The 20,276-nt window shown below is 34.1% G+C and overlaps 4 protein-coding genes across 4 annotated transcripts in view; 3 read left to right on the plus strand and 1 right to left on the minus strand.

The window, feature by feature from the left end:
• The window catches only part of LOC107188777 (TWiK family of potassium channels protein 7-like), a 72,955-nt gene extending 69,761 nt beyond the window's left edge, over positions 1-3,194 (plus strand). Inside the window, exons 3-5 of the mRNA XM_015577134.1 lie at positions 156-361; positions 1,572-1,857; positions 2,884-3,194. Coding sequence (XP_015432620.1) covers positions 156-361; positions 1,572-1,857; positions 2,884-3,164 — 773 coding nt within the window. The 3' untranslated portion in view covers positions 3,165-3,194. The remainder of the gene's footprint in view (positions 1-155; positions 362-1,571; positions 1,858-2,883) is intronic.
• An 8,297-nt stretch (positions 3,195-11,491) lies between these two features.
• LOC107188749 (ubiquitin-conjugating enzyme E2 G1) lies at positions 11,492-14,008 on the plus strand. Its single transcript, XM_015577099.1, has 6 exons — positions 11,492-11,634; positions 12,616-12,718; positions 12,804-12,901; positions 12,974-13,152; positions 13,239-13,361; positions 13,437-14,008. Exons 1-5 carry the CDS (start codon positions 11,589-11,591, stop codon positions 13,317-13,319), a joined length of 507 nt encoding a protein of 168 aa, XP_015432585.1. The 5' UTR covers positions 11,492-11,588; the 3' UTR covers positions 13,320-13,361; positions 13,437-14,008.
• Positions 14,009-15,295: 1,287 nt separating this feature from the next.
• Positions 15,296-17,678, plus strand: LOC107188762 (ovarian-specific serine/threonine-protein kinase Lok). Its single transcript, XM_015577115.1, has 7 exons — positions 15,296-15,604; positions 15,684-15,959; positions 16,060-16,316; positions 16,382-16,585; positions 16,657-16,830; positions 16,950-17,114; positions 17,343-17,678. Exons 1-7 carry the CDS (start codon positions 15,451-15,453, stop codon positions 17,559-17,561), a joined length of 1,449 nt encoding a protein of 482 aa, XP_015432601.1. The 5' UTR covers positions 15,296-15,450; the 3' UTR covers positions 17,562-17,678.
• A 467-nt stretch (positions 17,679-18,145) lies between these two features.
• On the minus strand, positions 18,146-20,276 carry LOC107188732 (succinate dehydrogenase [ubiquinone] iron-sulfur subunit-like). Its single transcript, XM_015577076.1, has 5 exons — positions 20,055-20,276; positions 19,184-19,431; positions 18,730-19,027; positions 18,373-18,495; positions 18,146-18,283 (listed from the first exon to the last, which is right to left on the minus strand). The coding sequence occupies exons 1-5, from the start codon at positions 20,274-20,276 to the stop codon at positions 18,146-18,148; spliced, it is 1,029 nt and encodes a 342-aa protein (XP_015432562.1).

The following is a 20,276-nucleotide window of genomic DNA, read 5'->3' on the forward strand; positions in this document are numbered from 1 at the left end:
GACTTCACCCGATTAAGAAAATCACTATTTTTAAACTTCACGCTAAGCATACACGTTTATTAAAAATACAAATTTGAAATTCACGTGTGTTTAATTAGAAATGGAAACTTCGTTTAATCCTTCCATCATCTGAATATTCGATGGTCTCTTTTCAGGTTGCGGTAGTATAGCGCCAAAATCTACATGGGGCAAGATCGCAACCACCGGTTACGCCAGTCTAGGGATCCCCTTGACGCTGGTTTACCTATCGAGTGCTGGAGGTCTATTATCCAGGTGCGCCAGAGGTGTCTTTACGCGCGCCCTTTGCTGCTGTCTTTGTTCGAACTGCGGCTATTGTTGCTACGATGAAAGACGAATGGAGGTGAATATGCAAATATTATCCAGCACAATATTCTCCGTAGAATATCTTGAAAATTGATGTGAATGATAAGACTGCAATTGAAAGCACCTCCCTGTTCTGAGGAAAATGGAATTCAATCAGAAAACGCATTTGTAATTTGTGAGTATTAGGTTGCATTTTCGATTAGGAGACATATTTTTGTTCCTCAGACAAAACAACCGATAACAAAAAAGTGATCTTCTGTTGGGAAATCATCTGATAAATGTCATGATTAACGACTTCATAATTCAATTCAACTATCTTTACCATGACCTAACTTAAATTCATATTAGAAAAGTATTGGAAACTATTCCTTTGATATTATATTAGTTACTTACGTACAATAATTAAACAATGAGAATAAAAATTCAAGAATCAAAGAAGATGAAGGAGCACAATAATGTTATAATTTCTTACTAGTACAACAAACAATGTAGATCATATTTAATGTACTAATCGCAGCTGATTATTGACTATTCGAATATCGACAATTTCATGTGGTACAACCTAGTAACTGTATTAGTTTGTGAAAATTTTTTATTTCCATGACTAGAATGATCCAACCTACGTTATTTGAAGGTACATGAAGTTCTAACATCTTCCAGAAAAAGGAGTATTAAATAAAAGGCTTCGTATTCAATTACATCGATGTCAAAATTTTATCGCGTACAGGTGCGCTTGAGCACCATTTAACTCGTGTGTCTGACTATTACTAGTATTTTCTACTTGCGTTACAAACCAGTAAACGAGACAGATAGTAATCGGACACTATACAGGTCGTGTTCAAAAGCGGCTGTACTCGACAATTGTCAAACTGCATTTTTTCAAATATAAAACCCCATATCAAAAACACGTATTCTACATTTTCAAGTTATTTTTTATGTAGTATCAGCATTGATAGTACGCATCAAATAGAATTTCTCGCGTTTCTAAATCTACCTACATGCTTTTTAAACTTACAAGTCGTTAAACTTTTCTACATCGTTACTCACTGCATTCTGTTCCCCAATAATTCATTACACGTTACATTGTCGGTAATGCTTTTGCAAGATCGGATACAAAGTAAGATCGTTCCACATCGATCATGCCAAGATAAATTTTTGAAAATAGCTTTTCTCGCTACACGAGCAAGTGGCACCGCTTTTATCGTAGATCGATCTTAAAACTTGCTTTTAAATTGACACGGTCGCAGGAGAAGGAGAGACGAATGAGGAAGAAACGGCAACAGGAAGAACTGGCGCAGCAGCAGCAGCAATTGCAGTTACAGGAGCCCTTTTACGTCCGGGCGAATGCGTCAACGTTCACGAGCACAGTGGAAATTAAGGCCAGTCCAAAGGACGAAGTGTCGAGTCTTGGCTCCGGTGACAGGCCAAACGTTACTATACTCGCACCAATCAGCATTTGTCTCGGCGCAATGCTCTGCTACATTGTGGCAGGCGCTTTTACTCTGCACAAGTTGGACGGCTGGTCCTTTGTAGGTACGTGCAAAAGACATCCCAGATTTCTCCCCAGAGGAGAAACATTCTTTCAAAAGCGTAAAACGTACCACGTGTGATCGTAATGCATCCGATGATATATGTCGGAAAGTACGTCAGAAACGATTTCAATTGTTGTAACATAAGATTGAGTTGTAGTGTTTCTTCTAAATGGCAAACGTATTATTTGCATGCTCCAATGTTGAACGTTTTATCGTAATGCTGTAGACTCTCCTTAACCCTTTCATTCCCACATTATTTAAAAATTACCAAGGAAATGTCTTGTTGTATTGTTTTTGTATAGTACATAATATATAAATGATTCACAAGAACATTTTAACCTTTTGAAATCGTCTAATGTCTTTATCATCCGTCGCGATCTGATAACTTTTTTGTACTTTATACTCGGGTGGCATAATAATTAATTAATAAATAAAAACCTGAAAAAGTATCCTATAAATTGAAACATATTTTCCTGAGTGCCTTGAAAACTAAGGCCGAGCAGCGGTAACATATATAGGGAAAAGTTGTTCAGAATGATGATCTTGACAACATATTTCAAGGTCATTGAAATCGGTGAGGATAGGCCTATTCCGAATAATTACCAGAAATTCCTACTCTTGCTCTTATCTTTATGAATCAGTTCATAAAATGTCATTTTGCATAAAAATCCGCAGTCTACTCATAAAAACGCGAAAAAATGTCCCCTCCAACAATATTTCATTACTGCTCCATACAACCAAATATCAATGTTACTGCAAAATCAGAATGTATTCCGTCACACCAGTTAAAGGTTAAGATATTACCTAATATGACCCCCAAAAAATGTCTAATGTTTGTACCTTGTTAACTCTTGCACAAAGCAGCAACTCCAAAATAATTTTACATTAGCGTATCGTTCTGGTTTTCATGTAAAACTCCACGATTGATTCACTGAAGTTTTAGAACTGCATTTTCGTTTAAAGCTACAGCCACGATAAAAGGCGTTATACGGCGTATCTAAACATCCTGTTTCATGTTTGACCGCAGATGCGAGTTACTTCTGCTTCATGAGCCTGAGCACGATCGGGTTTGGCGATATGGTACCCGGTTCCTACCCCCGTCAAAGCCTTTACGAGTCGCGGAACGTGACCATTTGGTTCTGCTCCTGCTACATAATGTCCGGGATGGCGCTCACGGCGATGTGCTTCAACATCCTCCACGACGAGATCGTCCATAGGCTGAGTCATCAGGTAGAGAAGTCGGAGCCGGTGAAGTCGAGCTCGAGCGTCGACGAGCTGTCGACCGATCCGTTCGCGTTGACCTCGTGACAATTTCCGTCTGGCAACCTGTGCCATAGGAACGGCACCGACGAGACCGATATATGTGGATCCGAACCACCAACCAATTTGTTTGCCCACGAGAACGAGATCAATATACTGAAGGACTCTTTCAATCAGGTAGACGTCACTAGAGACTGCAAGCCCATCTTGAAGCTCGAAGATCATGTGCCGTCGATTCCTAGTGTTTACATGTTGCCCAAGGTTGATGAAGAGGCCGAGGAGAACACCGAGATGTGAAACTCTATTATCTTCTCGTAGTTGAACAAGTATTCTCTGATTGAAGTAAGAAAGTGAAAAGATTACACCATGCCCAGTGGATAGGTTTCGTTCGAGGAACATGACACACCTGGGTCAAATAGGTACACGTAACGCAACAGTATATGTTAAATATAGAGAATAATTATTCTATCGCAGTGACATAATATGCGCTTTAACGAATGGTGAGAACAGTGAAGAGACGTTATATTGGGTTAGAACAATGATTTCGTACAAGCATAGTTGTAGCAGCTGCTGTACAATTGAATTGTCTTTCTTACCGAGTGTTTCTGGCGAGGAATCATTTGTTACAGAGATTTAGGGAATTTGTTATTTTCAAACGTTCGTTTGAAGAGTAAGTATGACCAGTGTTGTTAATGGACTGCATTCGTATAGACTCATTTGGGTTGAGCATTAACAGATTCAAGTAAATAATACCGCACGAAACTCAGAACACAAGCGAGGCATTCTCATTGATCCGAGAAATGCGGTGACTTCGAAGAAAGCACATGGATGGGATGTCGTTTCCGAGATTAATATAGAAAAATATTTTGATTCTAGTAAATACAAAGAGATAAAAATGTTCGATCTCCTGTGTTTAGAAAATACAATTTCTGGCCAGCAAAACTGTAAGCAATAATGGTCTGAGTTTTGGAATGAAAGTTAAAGTTCGGTACGAATGGCTATGTATATTAAGACACATTACTGGACGCTACCGTTCGTCTGTTTGTTTTAGAAAAAGCATCAAAGTGGCAACAGCTATGGAAAACAAACTCAGCCTAATTTTACGATAGTGCACCCGTTAATGCTATGTCCGATAAGTCCAGTAATGGTATTAGAGAAGTTCTAACATCGAGTAAGATGTCTTCAAGGTATACGAAGTGTTTCCTAAATGTTCTAGGAATTTCCTGAACTTCCTACAGACGTTCCTACGTTAATCCAAGATTACTCTTAATGAACTTCCCTCCATGTTACTGGTATGTGTAATCAGTCTTTTCTCTAGAGTCGAAGATAACACAAGTAATAGGAGGAAATTGTTATATTACGAACACAGGTAGCAACAGATTTATTAGGAGAGATTATTTTGTAGATGTGTAAACTAACATAAAGTATCTGTATGTACGTTGTCGGAAGAAATGTATCTGCGAATATATTTAACTTTTTCTGATGAAGTCGAGACAAGACTCTAGGTGATATGTCCCGTTAATTCTTTCAGCAAAGTGTGTTTAATAAACAGTTTATTTAAGACTCGGAGATGACATACTAGCTTACGAAGGAAATCGACTCAATGTTTCTACACGGTTACTTAGATAAAACTTGTAATTCCATATTTAAGCACTCACAAGACAAACACGTTCTTACTGGTAATATAACTAAATTAATTTTTGCGTCTAGTCTGTAAGATGATAGATTTATGTATAATAAAATACGTACGCGTACGCACGTTTTATCATTGTTTTTCACATTCTACGCCATTGATCAATTATTCACGCTCGAAGGATATTATTGAGATATTATAACACTGCCGCGACAAAGTATCATCTGCATGAATTTTAACATATAAGTATCGATGAAATATGCATACATGTATTGCGACAAGTGAATTCCCATAAGAGAAGAAAATTAAGTAAGTTTTTATACCTACAATCTGTAAATTCTCAATTTTTTAAAGTAACTTTAACTTTTGTATATATCTACTTTTATTATCGATTTTTACCGGAAAGTTTTTATATTCTATGACACTTCTAAAAATTGTTTATAATATAAGTTCCCAGGTCATATAACGTCTTGAGCGATAATCAATTATGGTGATGTAATCAATTACTCCTTGTATAAGTATTCCGGCGCGCCATCGATTAGACGCAAAAATTATCAGCGACGAGAAACGAAAATCACATTCCAATACTGTGCTCAAGAACAATAACTAAAATACTTTTACGGATAAGCACTAATCGTTAAGAGTGTTACATATGAAACTACCCACAGTGTTTAATATCGGTATTCGTCATAGAATATGAGATTATGGAGTGCGTAAAGTATAGTCTGTTACAATTAGCTATAAACTACAATTGACCTCATCGGGTACAGTGCAGATCGCATAAATTGCACAAACCTTACAAATTGCCCTTTGTTACTCGATACAAAGCTATTCTTCTTCAATTCCACGGCAATTCTATCTTTTCTTTACGAACTATCCTACATTTAACACATGACCCTAACTACATTATTTTCGTAAACAATTTGTCAATACTGTAAAGCTTTCTTACTTACAAACAAAAATTATATCAATCAAACAAAATACTTATAATAAAAGATTATTATTTTAAAAGTCAAAAATCAATAATAAAAGATTATTAATTTACGTTAATATTACGTGTGACGTACTACGAATAAAGTATACACCCTTATAATTGCCTTGAATTATTTCGAGATCTTAACAAATTATAACGTACATTTTCTTCCCGAGACAATTGAAAATAACAGAAACATTTCGGATATCGCGTTAACGAAAACAATAAAAAATGTGGTTCGTGTAAAATAGAAATCAATTTTCACGACAAAACGATGAAGAGTTAAATAATTATCGTAAAGGATTGATCTGCAACACTGAAATTTATGCAGCATCTGCTCCGTACGTCCGACGAAAGAGCCGCGTGCAGTAGCGATTTAAAAATCCGTTTTTCTGTTTCTTGTAACATATCATAAGGTATAAGCGAATCAAATGCTACGATCCTTTTGCGGTTGGAAAAACAATACGAAAAAGAGGAAATAAACGACCGACAAACGACACGTGTCGCGTCATCGTCCTCAATCTTGACTATTGGTTCCATTGTATGCGCGGCGTGTTGACAAGCGAATTTCGTATGGTGTCTAATGACAATCGGTATTAGCTTGAGCAGTTGCTAGAGTTATCGTTATCACTCTGTTGGCGATTCGATGGTGGGTCGTGGCCGGCAACCAAAGCAAACTTTACTTTGGTACTTGCATCAGCCCATCCAGCCATCGATCGAACCCAGCTGACCGAGCAAACTTCCTCACGTTCAATCGATTTATTGTGAAAGGGTGTACTTACGAGTTTTCTCGAACTCGACGCTTGAACGGTTTATCACGGTAAATCACAATTGTATATACTCTTTCTTTTATTCTCACACATTTACGTACGATGAATCGGTGGACATATTCGGCGATATTTTTATTGAGTTTAAAGATTCACATGGTTGGAGATATTCGTGAAATGACCCTAAATAACGTCGAAACAATTTCGAAACACTCGTTTCACGCGGAAATTTCATCGAATTCGTTCGTGTGAATCAGAATTCTTTACTCGAAACAGTCCCAGGTAAGCAATAAAATTTTGAAACTGCAGACGGTTTGGTAGGAAAGAAATAAAATTCACACGGCGATCGAAGTGATGGTTAAGGAATGTTTATAGACCGACGTACTCGTTTATGGATCGCGTAAAATTTAATATCAGAACATAAGGAATATGCTTCATAAGCTTCATTACGTTATTATCGTTCAGAGTAACCATGTATATTATTTTGCTAGTTCCCCAATGCGCGTGAATCTTTTTAATGGATATTTTTTATATATTAATATAATTATACATAAAAAAGAAATTATTATCTAACGAAAAGTCGAATACACTACAAAGAACATATTATATTGTTCAATAATGAAAATCACAAAATTCTTAAACCAGCTGATTTATTACGTTAAACGTATAAATATACATATATGTATACATTAAATCGGTAAATCATTCCCTTATTTGCTTTAATGAAGTTAAATGAGTCAATAGCTACAGCAGATAAAATGTTTGATCGAAGTTTACCTTATTAGAGTTAATGGTAAACAAAGCTAAAAATGATTTCTTCAAGATTCTTTTTAATTTAAATTGAGAGATTAAATTTAAGATTTCTTGTATGCGAAAGAAAAGAATCTTTTTACGCGAAAGTTACGTATAATGTCATCTTTAGATTCAACATGTATTCCCATAGCAGACACTGCCAGTTCAGGATTTCTTATTTCACAAGGTTTTCTTCCCTCGCACGCTCGTGATATCGCACCCTTACGTTCTGGTTTCTTCTTCTGTTCCTCAGGGAAATATAACCAAGTTCAAAGCACTCGTCGGCTGCCAGGAAACTTTAACGTAGTCATTTTACAAGAAAAGTGTCAAAGAGGTTTTTGAAAGAAAGACGAAAATCTCAATCCCAGCTTTGTCAGTTTGATCAAATTAATACTTACTGTTTGGAGTTCTAAGAAGAATCCGATGTTTATCATTCAGTTTTGTATTCTCTACATTTGATACAAATCCTATAACGACGGTAATTGTTAATCGAAACTGTCAGTTATGTTTCATAATAATTTTAATTAATGATAAACGAATTTGTTTTTATCCTTGTACAGTTAAACTTACAATTACTTTCCATTTTTAGGTATTCTTTTTTGGTAAACTACTTTCTTTTACTTTACAACTACTGCTGTATCCGATTGTAGGTGACGTTTGTTCAATACCTTATTAATTATTGTTTCATCGACAGATATAACCACTGATTCACATATTTTCCCGAATTATAAATTTCAAGAAATATGAAAGAAGATATACATCGATTGCTCAAGCAAAAAATTGAATAAACCATTAGACGCGAAGGATGTCTGAGGAAGTGAAAAGTGATAGAAATAGTCTTAGGCTGATTCAATTTTCACAATTATCGAATTGGCGGGATTTGCTTCTGCCTTCCTCCCGTTGCAGCGAATCCTATATGAAATCGCAACCGTAATTATAATTCGAGCGTAATGCAACATTCTGCTGAGCGTAATTAAATTTTCGACGATAACCACGTAATACTCACTGGTAAATTATCGCCGGATATTAATCATTATTAACGGGTCGTGAAAACGTTGAAACGAGCTAAAACGGTACGGAATTTTTCTATAATACTTTGTATATAACATTGAACGTTGTACGAAATTAACAAATAGATAAATATAATATTTAATGTTAGAGAAGTGCTGTCGAAACTGTTAGAGCTGAATTTCTATTTTCACTCTCGATCATATTTGTCTATAAGCAAGAATTCTGACGCCTCACGAACCCGGATACGTCAGACAAAGAAAAAGAAAGCTGACAAAACTATCGAAGATACAACCTATTAAAGTTTTTCATAGACTGATCCATAGTCTATTAACGTTCCAAAAGAACACTTTCGTGCACTTTATAGGATTCACTATATTACCCGTTCTCTATTAAATGTAAATCTTTGTACAGAAGTGTCGATGTCTCGAATTAAATAATATTAATAATACCTTTAACATTTCTTTATGATTTTCATCAAGCTCGATTTTATACGGAATTCATTGTTTTCTCGTACTCTCTCATTTGTGTCCAAATAGTATGTGGGCGATTAGTGAAAACTAATGTTAACATCTTATATATTAGCGATAATTAAAACATAAATAAATTTCCTTTTGTTCATAAAAGCTACTGTGAATACGTAAAAACCTATTTTTAATGAAACAAAATATCAAAATTTGGAAAAGATTAAAGAATCAGCTATGTTAATCCCTCGATCATGGAGAAATAATAGTTATTCGATAGCCGTTTTGTTTGGTGGGTATTTCTTACAATAAAATTCATTTTAACAAAGTTTCTACTTTTTCGTGGATTCATCTGTAACAACAGTTCATAAAAGGTTTTTATCAAAAATAAAAGGGGAGAAGCAGAATATTCAATAACGTAATGTTAAATTGTATATAAATATATTTTAGAAATTATCATCCATACTATAAAACCACTGCAAGACGTGTTTGAATTTTGTAACTTTATCATAAAGTACAAAATGTTTGAATGGAGGAATAAGCCGGTCCTTAAAAGATTAGACTAGGAACAACACGACCAACAATGTTCACAGTTGTTGTTGTTTCCAATCTAATTTGTAAATCACGTCAAGTACTTGTATAAATAGAACAAACTGAAGAAAATGGCGAAAACCACAAGAAGACGATGAAAAGACGATAAGAAGTAATTTCTTCGGAACTTTTCGCGTATTGTCTATTAAAATATATTTCTTGCGCGATGCCGGCAATCTGCCATCCTTAAGAGATTTATCACATACCAAGTTTTACAATTTTATTCATGTTTGAAAATTCCTCCTTCTACTCGTTATTCCATTACATGTCCCCTTTCTATTCAATTCTCCACGTATATGACAAACCTGCCGACGCATTTCCTCACTTTTTCATTCAATTGCTTATATCAGCGCCCGTTTTTTGTGATGGCGGTACTTGTATATTGACAAAAGTGTGCATGAAAGCGTAAGAGAGAGAGAGAGAGAGAGATAGCGAGAGAGCAATTGAATACCACGAACCACAGTGGTTCCAATTGGTATCGCGTAAAGCGTAAGGAATATAAACATCAATTAACACTTTGTAAATAGCTAAGAAAATGAACGGTATGGGAGTGCATTTGACGTCACTGTAAATACACAAACAAATTGCTGGGTATTGTACGTCTGTATAATCATTTGTCGAACAATGTATCTTATATTACAGAATAATAAAAGAAAAATGACTTATCAAATGGTTAGTCTTTTACGCTGATATTTCCCATATATAGGGTGGTCCACGCAATTTGTTCACCCGGAATAATTTCATATAAAAATTAATTGAAGTGAACGCTGCGTCCAAGCGCACCTACAAGTGCGGTACTACCAGCAGCCCGGCGGCTATACCTGCCATTTTAATATATGGGTATGCGACCGCTGCAATGCCCAATACCGTTAATAGTTATTGGAAAGTTTCCCTCGTCGATGATAATAATTGCTGGAAATACTTTTCTGTCACTACCTGTGTTCTGAGTCACCCTGCATTTCTTTTATTGGTTGGTAGACGTATTCACCTTACCAGGGGTGGGGTTTCTTAGTCTCTGTTTGTCAGTACTGTTATTACAGTCAAACCGTGTGCATGTGTCCATTCGTACTGCGCGGGTTTGAAATAATGCGAACAAAGTGCTGCAATCCCTTTGTGAAACCCAATCGCAGTAAGTACATATTTGAAAAATACTAAACCTACTACAGAAACATTGCAAAAGAAGTGTCCCAACCGCGAGGTGGGAAAGTTTATTTGCTGTAGTTGCTGATTTTGGAATAAACGCCGAGTGGCATTATTTTGCAACATCACATAGCAAAAATGCTAACACTGAGAAAATTAATTTCCAATTCAGGAAATGGTGCTCAAAAAAGTGTCCGATTTCGCGTGAAATGACCCAATATCAAAGTGTAAATATACTGAAATTAATATAAATAGTGGTAAACGATTTATAAAAACCTTTAATATTAATTAATATTAATTTGAAATTCTATTGAATATTTCCTCAAAGTATTGATTTTATAAATTTGATAAATTTCTATTTATGTTGCCCCTTTATTAAGGCAAAAATATTTAAATCAATATATTTAAGAGCAACAATGTATGCTGCATAGCATTTTTTTTTTGCGTTTGCTTACTCACATACGCATTTAATTACTATAATGTGTTAATAATTGTTGTAAAATATTATTTAATGTTGCAAATGGAAAATAAGAAAATTATTTTAAAAACTAAAAAATTTTTAAATGCATCGTCTCCCGATTTGTGACCTAGAAACCAAAATAATATCTAACAAATTATTTTTTTTACAATTACAAAATATTATTGCTATTCATTTCATTAGAAAATATTCATTTAATATGCTGTTACATTTCTCCGGTTCTTAAATTAATAACTTTATAAATTCGATAGTTTAATTTAATTTATTCATTTGTTACTTGTTTTTGCGATTGGTAGCACATGTAGAAACTGAAAATTTACATTTAAAAAACGAATTTACAATATTAGCAGTTGGTACCTATTTTCATGTGTTTTCAATTATCCTCAACAAATAACAAAAATTACTTATCGATAGTAAAAAGTCATTCTGAATTCTGCAATATTTGCGAAATTTCCAGTAGAGAGCGCAGGTGTTTGATCAGGCCGGCGCACAGGAGAGACGGAAGAACATATGTTTAAGTAGTGGCGCATGCGCAATCATTGCTTCCGCGACGTACCTAGCCATCTTTCCAGTCAAGCAAAAGTGATTGTTTTCAGCTTTAGTCTTATTTAACGGAACTTTTATTAATGTCAGAGCCACAGTCCGCGCTTTTACTACGAAAACAATTAGCAGGTATCCAGTAAAAAGAGTATAAGTGCTAAGTGTGATCCGTGCAACGTATTCGAGCTCGACGAAAAGCCGGAACCGTTTTCGTACTCCTAACTCGTGCGACCTCCTCACCGCCGTGTCTCGACCTTCGAGATTGCTTTGTGAACATTTTTTCTTTCGCGATATGAGTTTCGTCGAGATCTTTACGACCTTATCTGACCATCGGTTCGGTCTTTCGTTATCTCACGGTGGCCCTGCGCCCGATTAGGGCGTGAAAATCAATACGGCCACGGAACCGTAGTGTACCTCCCATGAATAACTTTAACCTAGCACTCAGTGTCGCGTTTACCCGTAGCAATACCCTTATCCGATATAAATCTTAACGCTGGTAATTTTCATGTTCACCAAAGCCTGTTTTCGCTGTTACCGAAAATAATTGCAGGGAACGTTATTTATAGCATTTCGCGCGTAAACCTGTAGTTTATTACTTTTGTCGCACGATCGACGCCAGAAGGATCCTCCAAATTTTTACATTGTTTCCATCGTTCCTTGAATTTGATTCCTTGATGGACGGTTGACGTGATCTCTCAAGATTTACGCTTTAAATTTTTACATAGAATACCATGTCAACGCTGACTCACCGTCATTAACTCATGGATGGTTTGACGGTTATTTTGTAAGGTTTGATTTGACCTAACCTGCACGCAATGAATAACAAAAGTGTTCTGTCGTTTTTTTGCAACAAACGTATAGTTTCGTGTTAAGAATGCCTTTTAATGTTTTCATTGTCAACAGGTCAAAGTATGATTAACTGTACTGTGCTTTTTTTTATAAAGAGAATACTTCAGTTTCTTCATACTTTATCAGTTAATGTACTTGTACATTTCATATAAGAGTGCTGTGCATTCAAATTTGATATTGTTATTAGCACTTAAGTTTTTGTTAGATTATTATATTGACATGCAAGACAAAGTGACTTCATCTATATTTTCTTCTGTTTCATAGAATTAAATAAAAACCCAGTAGAAGGGTTTTCAGCAGGCCTCATAGATGACAATGACATATATCAGTGGGAGGTACTCATTATTGGTCCACCAGATACATTATAGTAAGGAATTCATCATATTACATTTGTAATTTAATATCTTTGGTTTTATGTACAAGCATTTTTACAAATATTTTTCATATTTTAGTGAGGGTGGATTCTTCAAAGCACACTTAGAGTTTCCAAGAGAGTATCCACTTAGGCCACCCAGAATGAAATTCATAACAGAAATATGGCATCCAAACAGTACGTGTTATTTTACTAAGTTTTAGTATACATAATGGGATACAACTGAATAATATTTCTCTGTGTTTATAGTCGAGAAGAATGGTAATGTATGCATATCGATTTTACATGAACCCGGAGATGATAAGTGGGGCTATGAAAAAGCTTCAGAACGGTGGTTACCAGTTCACACAGTTGAGACTATTCTCATAAGTGTTATTAGCATGCTTGCAGATCCTAATGATGAAAGTCCTGCTAATGTGGATGCTGCCGTAAGTAAAATTATATGTACGAGTAAAAACTTCTATTATCAATTGATATTGAAATATTGTAAACAATACAAATTAATATAATGCAGAAAGAATGGAGGGAAAGTTATACAGAATTCAAGAGAAAGGTGGCGAGGTGTGTCAGAAAAAGCCAAGAGGAGTGTTTGTAGGTCATGAACAAATATTCAAATGGAAAGACTTATTTAATTCTGGTATGTTTCATATCTACTCAGTGTAAAGTTAAATTTTTCTCCATTACACTTAAATAACATATATATGTCTTACAGGGAAGCCGTAAGCACTGTAAAAAAGAAACCGATGCTCAGCATTAAGCTAAATGAATCACAGTGCCACTAAAAACGGATAAAGCCTGACCCATCCTTATACAGAGTGAGGGAGACAGAGCATGTGTGAAAATAAAAGATAAGTTCACACACCTCTATCAAGTTTATACCACCGCCACTGACGTACCATCCATTGATACGAAGAACATAAAGGAAATACATGCAGCTCACCTTTTACATAATAAACAGCTAAAGAAACTAATTTACACATATACATAAAGCAAAAAATCATCTGTACGATTATTACCTTAATATTGATAGTTAGAAACTTAACTTCCCTGTCCCTCCTGCTCAAGAGCTAGCCCAACACTTTACACCTAAAAAATCTCGTAATTTAAAATGTTTATGTTTATCATCATTGAATAATAATTCCTTAGTGTCGTTTCGTATTTTCTTACTTTCGTAAATATATATAAATAAATTTTTGTAAAGTCGAGTACACGGTACATATATGCTACAATCGTTAATGTAATGCCAGTAACAATGAAAACGAAATATATGTGAATCAACAGTGACACTGCAGCAAACATGTCGATTAAGCTGTACAATCGCAGCTATGTAAAGATAATGTGAAATTTCCGCTGAACCGTAAGTTGCCAAAATAATAAATTCTAATTAAAGTGATAATAATACTAATAATGATGTTACTATTAGAAATATACCATTAATTACAGCTATTAAACATAATGTAAGATTAAGTACACATCGCAAAGACTTTGTACACATTTTTGACCAGTGCCAGTTTGTGAAGTGATCATTCAAATCAACCTTTCTATTGTATTTAAACTTGCGGTTCTAAATCGTAAATATGTTCAAACTTAAATAATTTCTGTCCAACTGCGTATAATTTCATATTGTCAATTAAATTCTACAAGATGAAACATGTCTACGTTGTTGAACCTACTTTCGCACATGCATAAACATTAAACTAAAAAAAAATATATAACAACGAAATAGATTTAACGTTCATTGCTGATATCAGTAGTCACATTTTATATCCCTATCATTTGCTTCGCAAAACAATTAATGTTTTGTGTAGAATTCTTAATTATTTCGTAGACAAGCTTTTTTTGATTGAAGTGAACGTAACTTAAAATTTTATTAACAAATTATTTTTTGTAAACAGTTTCGGTTAACAATTCTTGAGGTTGAAACGTAATACACTATGCTTGTACATTAATTCATGATTTTACAGTAATTGAAGAAATAAAACTACAATTATAAAATTTTTAAAAATGAGCCTATATATTTGAACAAACGTACTGCTAAAAGATATATAGATGTATATAACAATTTATTCACATTCTTGTCCAAAAAATGTATTAGTTGAAAAACTTAAATTATTTAATCATCATTTACAGTAATCAGTATACGCAGGTAGCGTTAAAAACTACATAAAAACATTGTAGATAAAGCTGATAATTAACGACATTGTAAGTTGCTATGAATAATTTGGCAATAAAAGTGTTGATTAGTTTTTTTAATTGAATTTCACTTGATTAATATATATTTATTTCTACAAGTGTAAGTGAATTTATTGTACATACGTATGTATGTACATCTCTATGTATTATGCAGATACTGAAAATACCTAATTTATCGACAATGTTCTCTAAATAAATTCAGTGCCGCGAGTTCAAGAATGTGTTTACATCAAAGGCAATCAAAGTTACGTTATGGGTTAAAGTCGTGCAATACTTATTTGATTTTTTTTTGGAAGATTGAACGTAATTCCTCCATAAAGCTTGAGAATTATTTGAAAAGTCCTTTTGTACACTTCTGCAATAAGTTATCCAGTTTTAAATAGTAGTGCGAAAGAAAATAATAATAAGATTGTATTGCTATGGGTTAGCATCATTTGCGTTGAACTTCATCGTAATTTTATTTATTGATATTCTAAATTTTGACGTGTTCAGCAAATATTTTTGGTTTGTATCGAACCAATTAATTTGTAACTATGAGCGATGAAGAAATTGTTTTAACATTACCTGACACGCAAGACGCAAATTCGGTATGTTTAACTCAATCTCAAGAGGTATCACTGTCGCAAGACAGAACCATGACTGTATGGGGAAGACTATGTCCTATTAAATTACCATTCAAATCTTTGGGTAAATATATATGTATATTCCAGACATTGTTTAATCTTTATGCGATAGTAATTTCTAAGTTTAACAACTGTTTGTATAGAAATGATCAAGAATTGTTATACACTTGGTCGGTCAGAAAGCTGTGATATTTGGGTGACTAACAAGGAATTAAAACCAAAATGGCTTAGTGTAATGAGTAAAGTACACTTTAAAATAACCAGGGAATTTATTAATGGTAATACTAAGGATATGGTTATATACTTGGAAGATTTAAGCCAGAATGGTACTTTTGTTAATAAACAAAGAGTAGGCCGTGGGAATAAAGTTGTACTTGAAAGTAATGATGTTATATCTTTAGCACAACCAATGGTCACTGGTAAATATAACACTTTTAATAATTTATTTGAAAGTAAAGTTATCTTGTTCTGATACTTATATTTTATGTTTTATACATATATTTTTTGTATTCATAACAGTGTATGTATTTATGAGTACTGTTGCATTTGAAAGCAATGACTTGCCTCCAGAGCTCAAAAGCAGGTATGCTGTGTCGCGTAAATTAGGGTCTGGAGCATGTGGAGAAGTGAAATTGGTCTTTTCTAAAGTTGGTTGTAAAAAATTTGCTATGAAAACTGTTTTAAAAATGAGTACCACAACAAATGGACAAAGACATCCATTAAATGATCCAGACAAAATTATGAATGAAGTGAAAATATTAAAAGCGCTGAAACATGTAAGATCAAACATACTATGAATTGTTGTAATCACGTATGTTAAAAAAACATATCTTATTTTCAGCCTTGTATAATTCGAATGGAAGAAATAGTAGATAGTCCAAGGGCAGTGTATATAGTTCTAGAATTAATGGAGGGTGGTGAGCTATTTGAGCGCATTAAAAGTAGGGGGAAGCTGTCAGAAAAATCTGCAAAATTAATTTTTTATCAAGTTGTACTTGCTGTTAGTTATCTTCATGACTCTGGTATAACTCATAGGGATTTGAAGGTACATCTTCACAAGACATGACTTAATAGTTCTACTAAATAAAAGTAATAAATTAACCATATTTATTGTAGCCAGAAAATATATTGTTAGCTAGCGATACAGATGTCACATTAGCTAAAGTCTCAGATTTTGGGTTGTCAAAGTTAGTTGATGCACAAACTATGATGAAAACCTTTTGTGGTACACCTATGTACGTTGCACCAGAAATATTATGTAATATTGGACGTGGTTCTTATACGAATCAAGTACGTACATTTAATTACACGTATTTAGTTATATTTTTAAGGAAATATTGCATGCATGCATACATCAATATTAAAAGTCGAAAACTTAAATTGTGTATATCATGCCCTTTTTTTATTAGGTAGATGTATGGAGTCTTGGAGTAATATTGTATGCTTGTTTAAGTGGTTCAGTCCCCTTTAATTGTCAAGACCGTGAAATAAGCTTGCAGGAGCAAATAAAGAGGGGATGTTATAAATTTCCTGCTTCCAAATTTGGTCATGTTACAAACAAAGCTATAGATTTGGTATGAATACGCAATATCATTGCAGTATTCCTCCCATAAGGTCGCACTTTATCGCCTTCTATATCTTTGCACTGGTCTCAAGTCGCTGGCAAATAAAAGTGATTACAAAGTCATGTTAACTAGTCTCGATGATCTCGTTTTGCAACCGAACGACACGATCTTCTGGAGGGAATACAGTATATAAGATATTTAAGTAAGTGATTCTAATTTCTAATAATAATTTTTTAGATCAAACGTATGATGACCGTGAATCCACAAAAGAGGATCACTATAAAGCAAGTTTTGTTGCATCCATGGTTGCAGGATCGTGATCTCAGAGATACCGCTGATATGCTATTATCCAAAGAAAATGATGAAAACGTAGTGCCTATAAGTATTTCCAGTAATTATCGACACAAGAATGAGCAATATCCTAGTTTGATAAAACGAGCCCGAATGGAAGTTTGAGTACAAATATGTAGAATTAAACGATTATCTGTTAAAAGTCGGTTATATTTGAGAAGTGATTTCGAAAGAAAAATCACGAAGCTGTTGCAACGAACGACTTGTAATCTATTTGTTATACGAGACCTAATATATTTATGATATAGCTTAATTATTTTCTAAACGATAGATAAAATAAGTTTAAAAATGTATCACAAAAAATGAATAATTCATTAAGTTGATTGATAGTGAGATTTAAAATAATTACACTTTAAATGAACTTGTACTGTTAAAATTACTTTACAGTAGTTATAAAGATATATTAATAACGAAACTAAAATGTTACCTGAATAGTAGTTGTAAAAAATTATTTTTGTATTTTATATTATGTGCTTGTGCTCACTAAAAGTTTGTTAATTATAATATATATTATTTCTACTCGATTGGTTTTATAGCATACGAAATGTGACTGTGAGCAGTTCATTTACTTCGGAAAAATTTAAAGCAAGTAACAATTCGATTGTACTACAAAAAACCGGTTTATATACAATTACATGTTGTCTCAAGACTAACGTTTTGTTAATCACATATCTTTTCCTATCGTATTCTTACTCCTCCCTGCATTGATATATTTCCTCACCGTTGCAGGGATTGGGAAGTGGAGTTTCCATATCCGGTTGTTCTTTTTTGGCAAGTCCCGCTAACAAACGTTTTATTTCGGCTATTGCTTTTCCGGGATTTAAACCCTTTAAAAAATTGTCGCTTTAATACTTAAGTACAACCTATTGGAAATATTTTAGTTTCTGAACGTTTAAACATATTCGGTATATCGTACCTTCGGACATGTTTTCGTGCAGTTAAAAATTGTGTGACATCGATATACCGAGTAAAAATCTCGTAATTTGCTGAGTCTTTCTTTATGTGCCATATCGCGTGAATCTATTATCCACCTGTATGCCTGCACAATACAAAAGATTATATTGTGTTAGACGTACCATACAATATGAATGTACCTGTTGTATCTTAATTTATGATATTTTTTATTTACTCCATTACATGCTACGTCGATTACTGTAACTCGTATAGTGAACGTGAATAAGGATTTGACGAAATAGTTAAAAATGGGACCAAAGTTTTATAATTAATCATACTACATGATATAAGAACAGTTTTATACGTGTCTGCAATATACCTGTAAAAGAGTTGCAGGTCCCAGGTATTTATCACCGAGCCACCAATAAGGTGGACAGGCGAAGGTACAGCACCCACAGAGTATACATTCATATAAACCATTGATTTTATCTCTGTCTCTTTGACTCTGTAGGACTTGTCGGATACCTACGAAATTTTCTTCACCCGGACGCTTTAAAAATGGTTCGATACTCTGATATTGCTTCAAGAATTCTTCCATATCCGTTACCAAGTCTCTGATAACATATGCATGCGGTAAAGGGTATATAACTATTGGCTTCGGTGATTCCTTCACTTTTCTAAGAACAAAGGAAACGGTACAAGTTTTATGGCAAAAAATATCCGAAATACCGGTTATTAATTAATTATAAATCGTTTCTGCACAACTTAAATCTGTATGCAACTGTGATACTTAAGTGGTGAAAAACATGATTCCAGAAAAAAACATAAATTACGTGATGCAGGCCAAAGTATTGACACCATTTATATTCATCGAACAACTACCGCAAATGCCCTCGCGACATGATCTGCGGTAGGATAATGTGGGATCATGCTGTGCTTTTATTAACGTTAACACGTCCAACACCATTGTACCGCATTTATTTAAATCCACAGAGAACTGTTGCATGTACGGCTTGATATTTGGTTTCTCTGGATTCCAACGATATACACGTACTGTCTGTAGTTTTGGTGTTTCCTTTTCCTTTAGTTCGTAAACATTTATGTATTAATATGTGAACATTTTTAATGACAAAAATAACTTGCTCACATAAATTCCTTACAGAATTTATGCAACAATTTATTTGAGTGCTTTCAGGCATAATCTTGTACTAAAACGCAAAATACGGTCATCTTTCGAAACTCTTGTAAAAACGTATGAAGATACTATTGGATAATTTTCAGTATACTTTGAATTGTATTCCTAGAAAGAAAATCCAAGGGTGCAGTTCATAAGACATAGTTATATAAATACTTTATGGTTCTAACTATGTATTGCGACATGTATTTTAAGGGCCCAGTTCCTCGGCCAGAAATTTGCAGCTAAACATAAGGTAATATTTTTGTATTATATCGGTTTACTCATTACCGAAATAATATATAAAGTATACTAGTCTGTAAATCTCCGCTTTAAAGCACTCGGTATATGATGTTCCACGAAAGGGTAATCATAGAAACTTCGGAGACAGTACGCATTAAGTATTTAATTTTTAACGCTGACCGGGTTATTAATTATTTGTATAACATGAAAACATGACAAAAATATTTAAAGGATATAATATTTCTCAACGAGAGAGGGATGGAGAGTAAAGTAAAAATATTGCTAACTTCTGGAGGTGTTTTACATCTTTTTATAAGGGCAAGCTCGGAAGCAATAATATTATTTGTTTCGTTAGGTGGTTTGCTCGTTGGTGTTTCAGCCTTTTTTTCACTGGATAGAAATCTACAGGTTCGGTAATAACTGCTCTGGCACGTGACTTGTCGACAAAGAGACAAAATTGTGGAACTTTTAAGCTGGTTCGTGTAACTGACGATGTTGAGATTGAACAT

Source organism: Dufourea novaeangliae, unplaced genomic scaffold (assembly GCF_001272555.1).
Source record: "Dufourea novaeangliae isolate 0120121106 unplaced genomic scaffold, ASM127255v1 scaffold108, whole genome shotgun sequence".
Classification (NCBI taxonomy): Eukaryota; Metazoa; Arthropoda; class Insecta; order Hymenoptera; family Halictidae; genus Dufourea; species Dufourea novaeangliae.

Excerpts from the sequence above, each read along its gene's own strand:
- LOC107188749 (XM_015577099.1), top strand. The coding sequence starts at position 11,589 with ATGTCAGAGCCACAGTCCGCGCTTTTACTACGAAAACAATTAGCAG. Across the intron at positions 12,719-12,803 it reads GGTCCACCAGATACATTATA|TGAGGGTGGATTCTTCAAAG; the intron begins GTAAGGAATTCA and ends TTCATATTTTAG. Across the intron at positions 13,153-13,238 it reads CTGCTAATGTGGATGCTGCC|AAAGAATGGAGGGAAAGTTA; the intron begins GTAAGTAAAATT and ends AATATAATGCAG.
- LOC107188762 (XM_015577115.1), top strand. The coding sequence starts at position 15,451 with ATGAGCGATGAAGAAATTGTTTTAACATTACCTGACACGCAAGACGCA. Across the intron at positions 16,586-16,656 it reads TAACTCATAGGGATTTGAAG|CCAGAAAATATATTGTTAGC; the intron begins GTACATCTTCAC and ends TATTTATTGTAG. Across the intron at positions 17,115-17,342 it reads CAAACAAAGCTATAGATTTG|ATCAAACGTATGATGACCGT; the intron begins GTATGAATACGC and ends ATAATTTTTTAG.
- LOC107188732 (XM_015577076.1), bottom strand. The coding sequence starts at position 20,276 with ATGTTCAATCTCAACATCGTCAGTTACACGAACCAGCTTAAAAGTTCC. Across the intron at positions 19,432-20,054 it reads GATGTAAAACACCTCCAGAA|GAAAAGGAAACACCAAAACT; the intron begins GTTAGCAATATT and ends TACGAACTAAAG. Across the intron at positions 19,028-19,183 it reads AATACTTTGGCCTGCATCAC|AAAAGTGAAGGAATCACCGA; the intron begins GTAATTTATGTT and ends CTTTGTTCTTAG.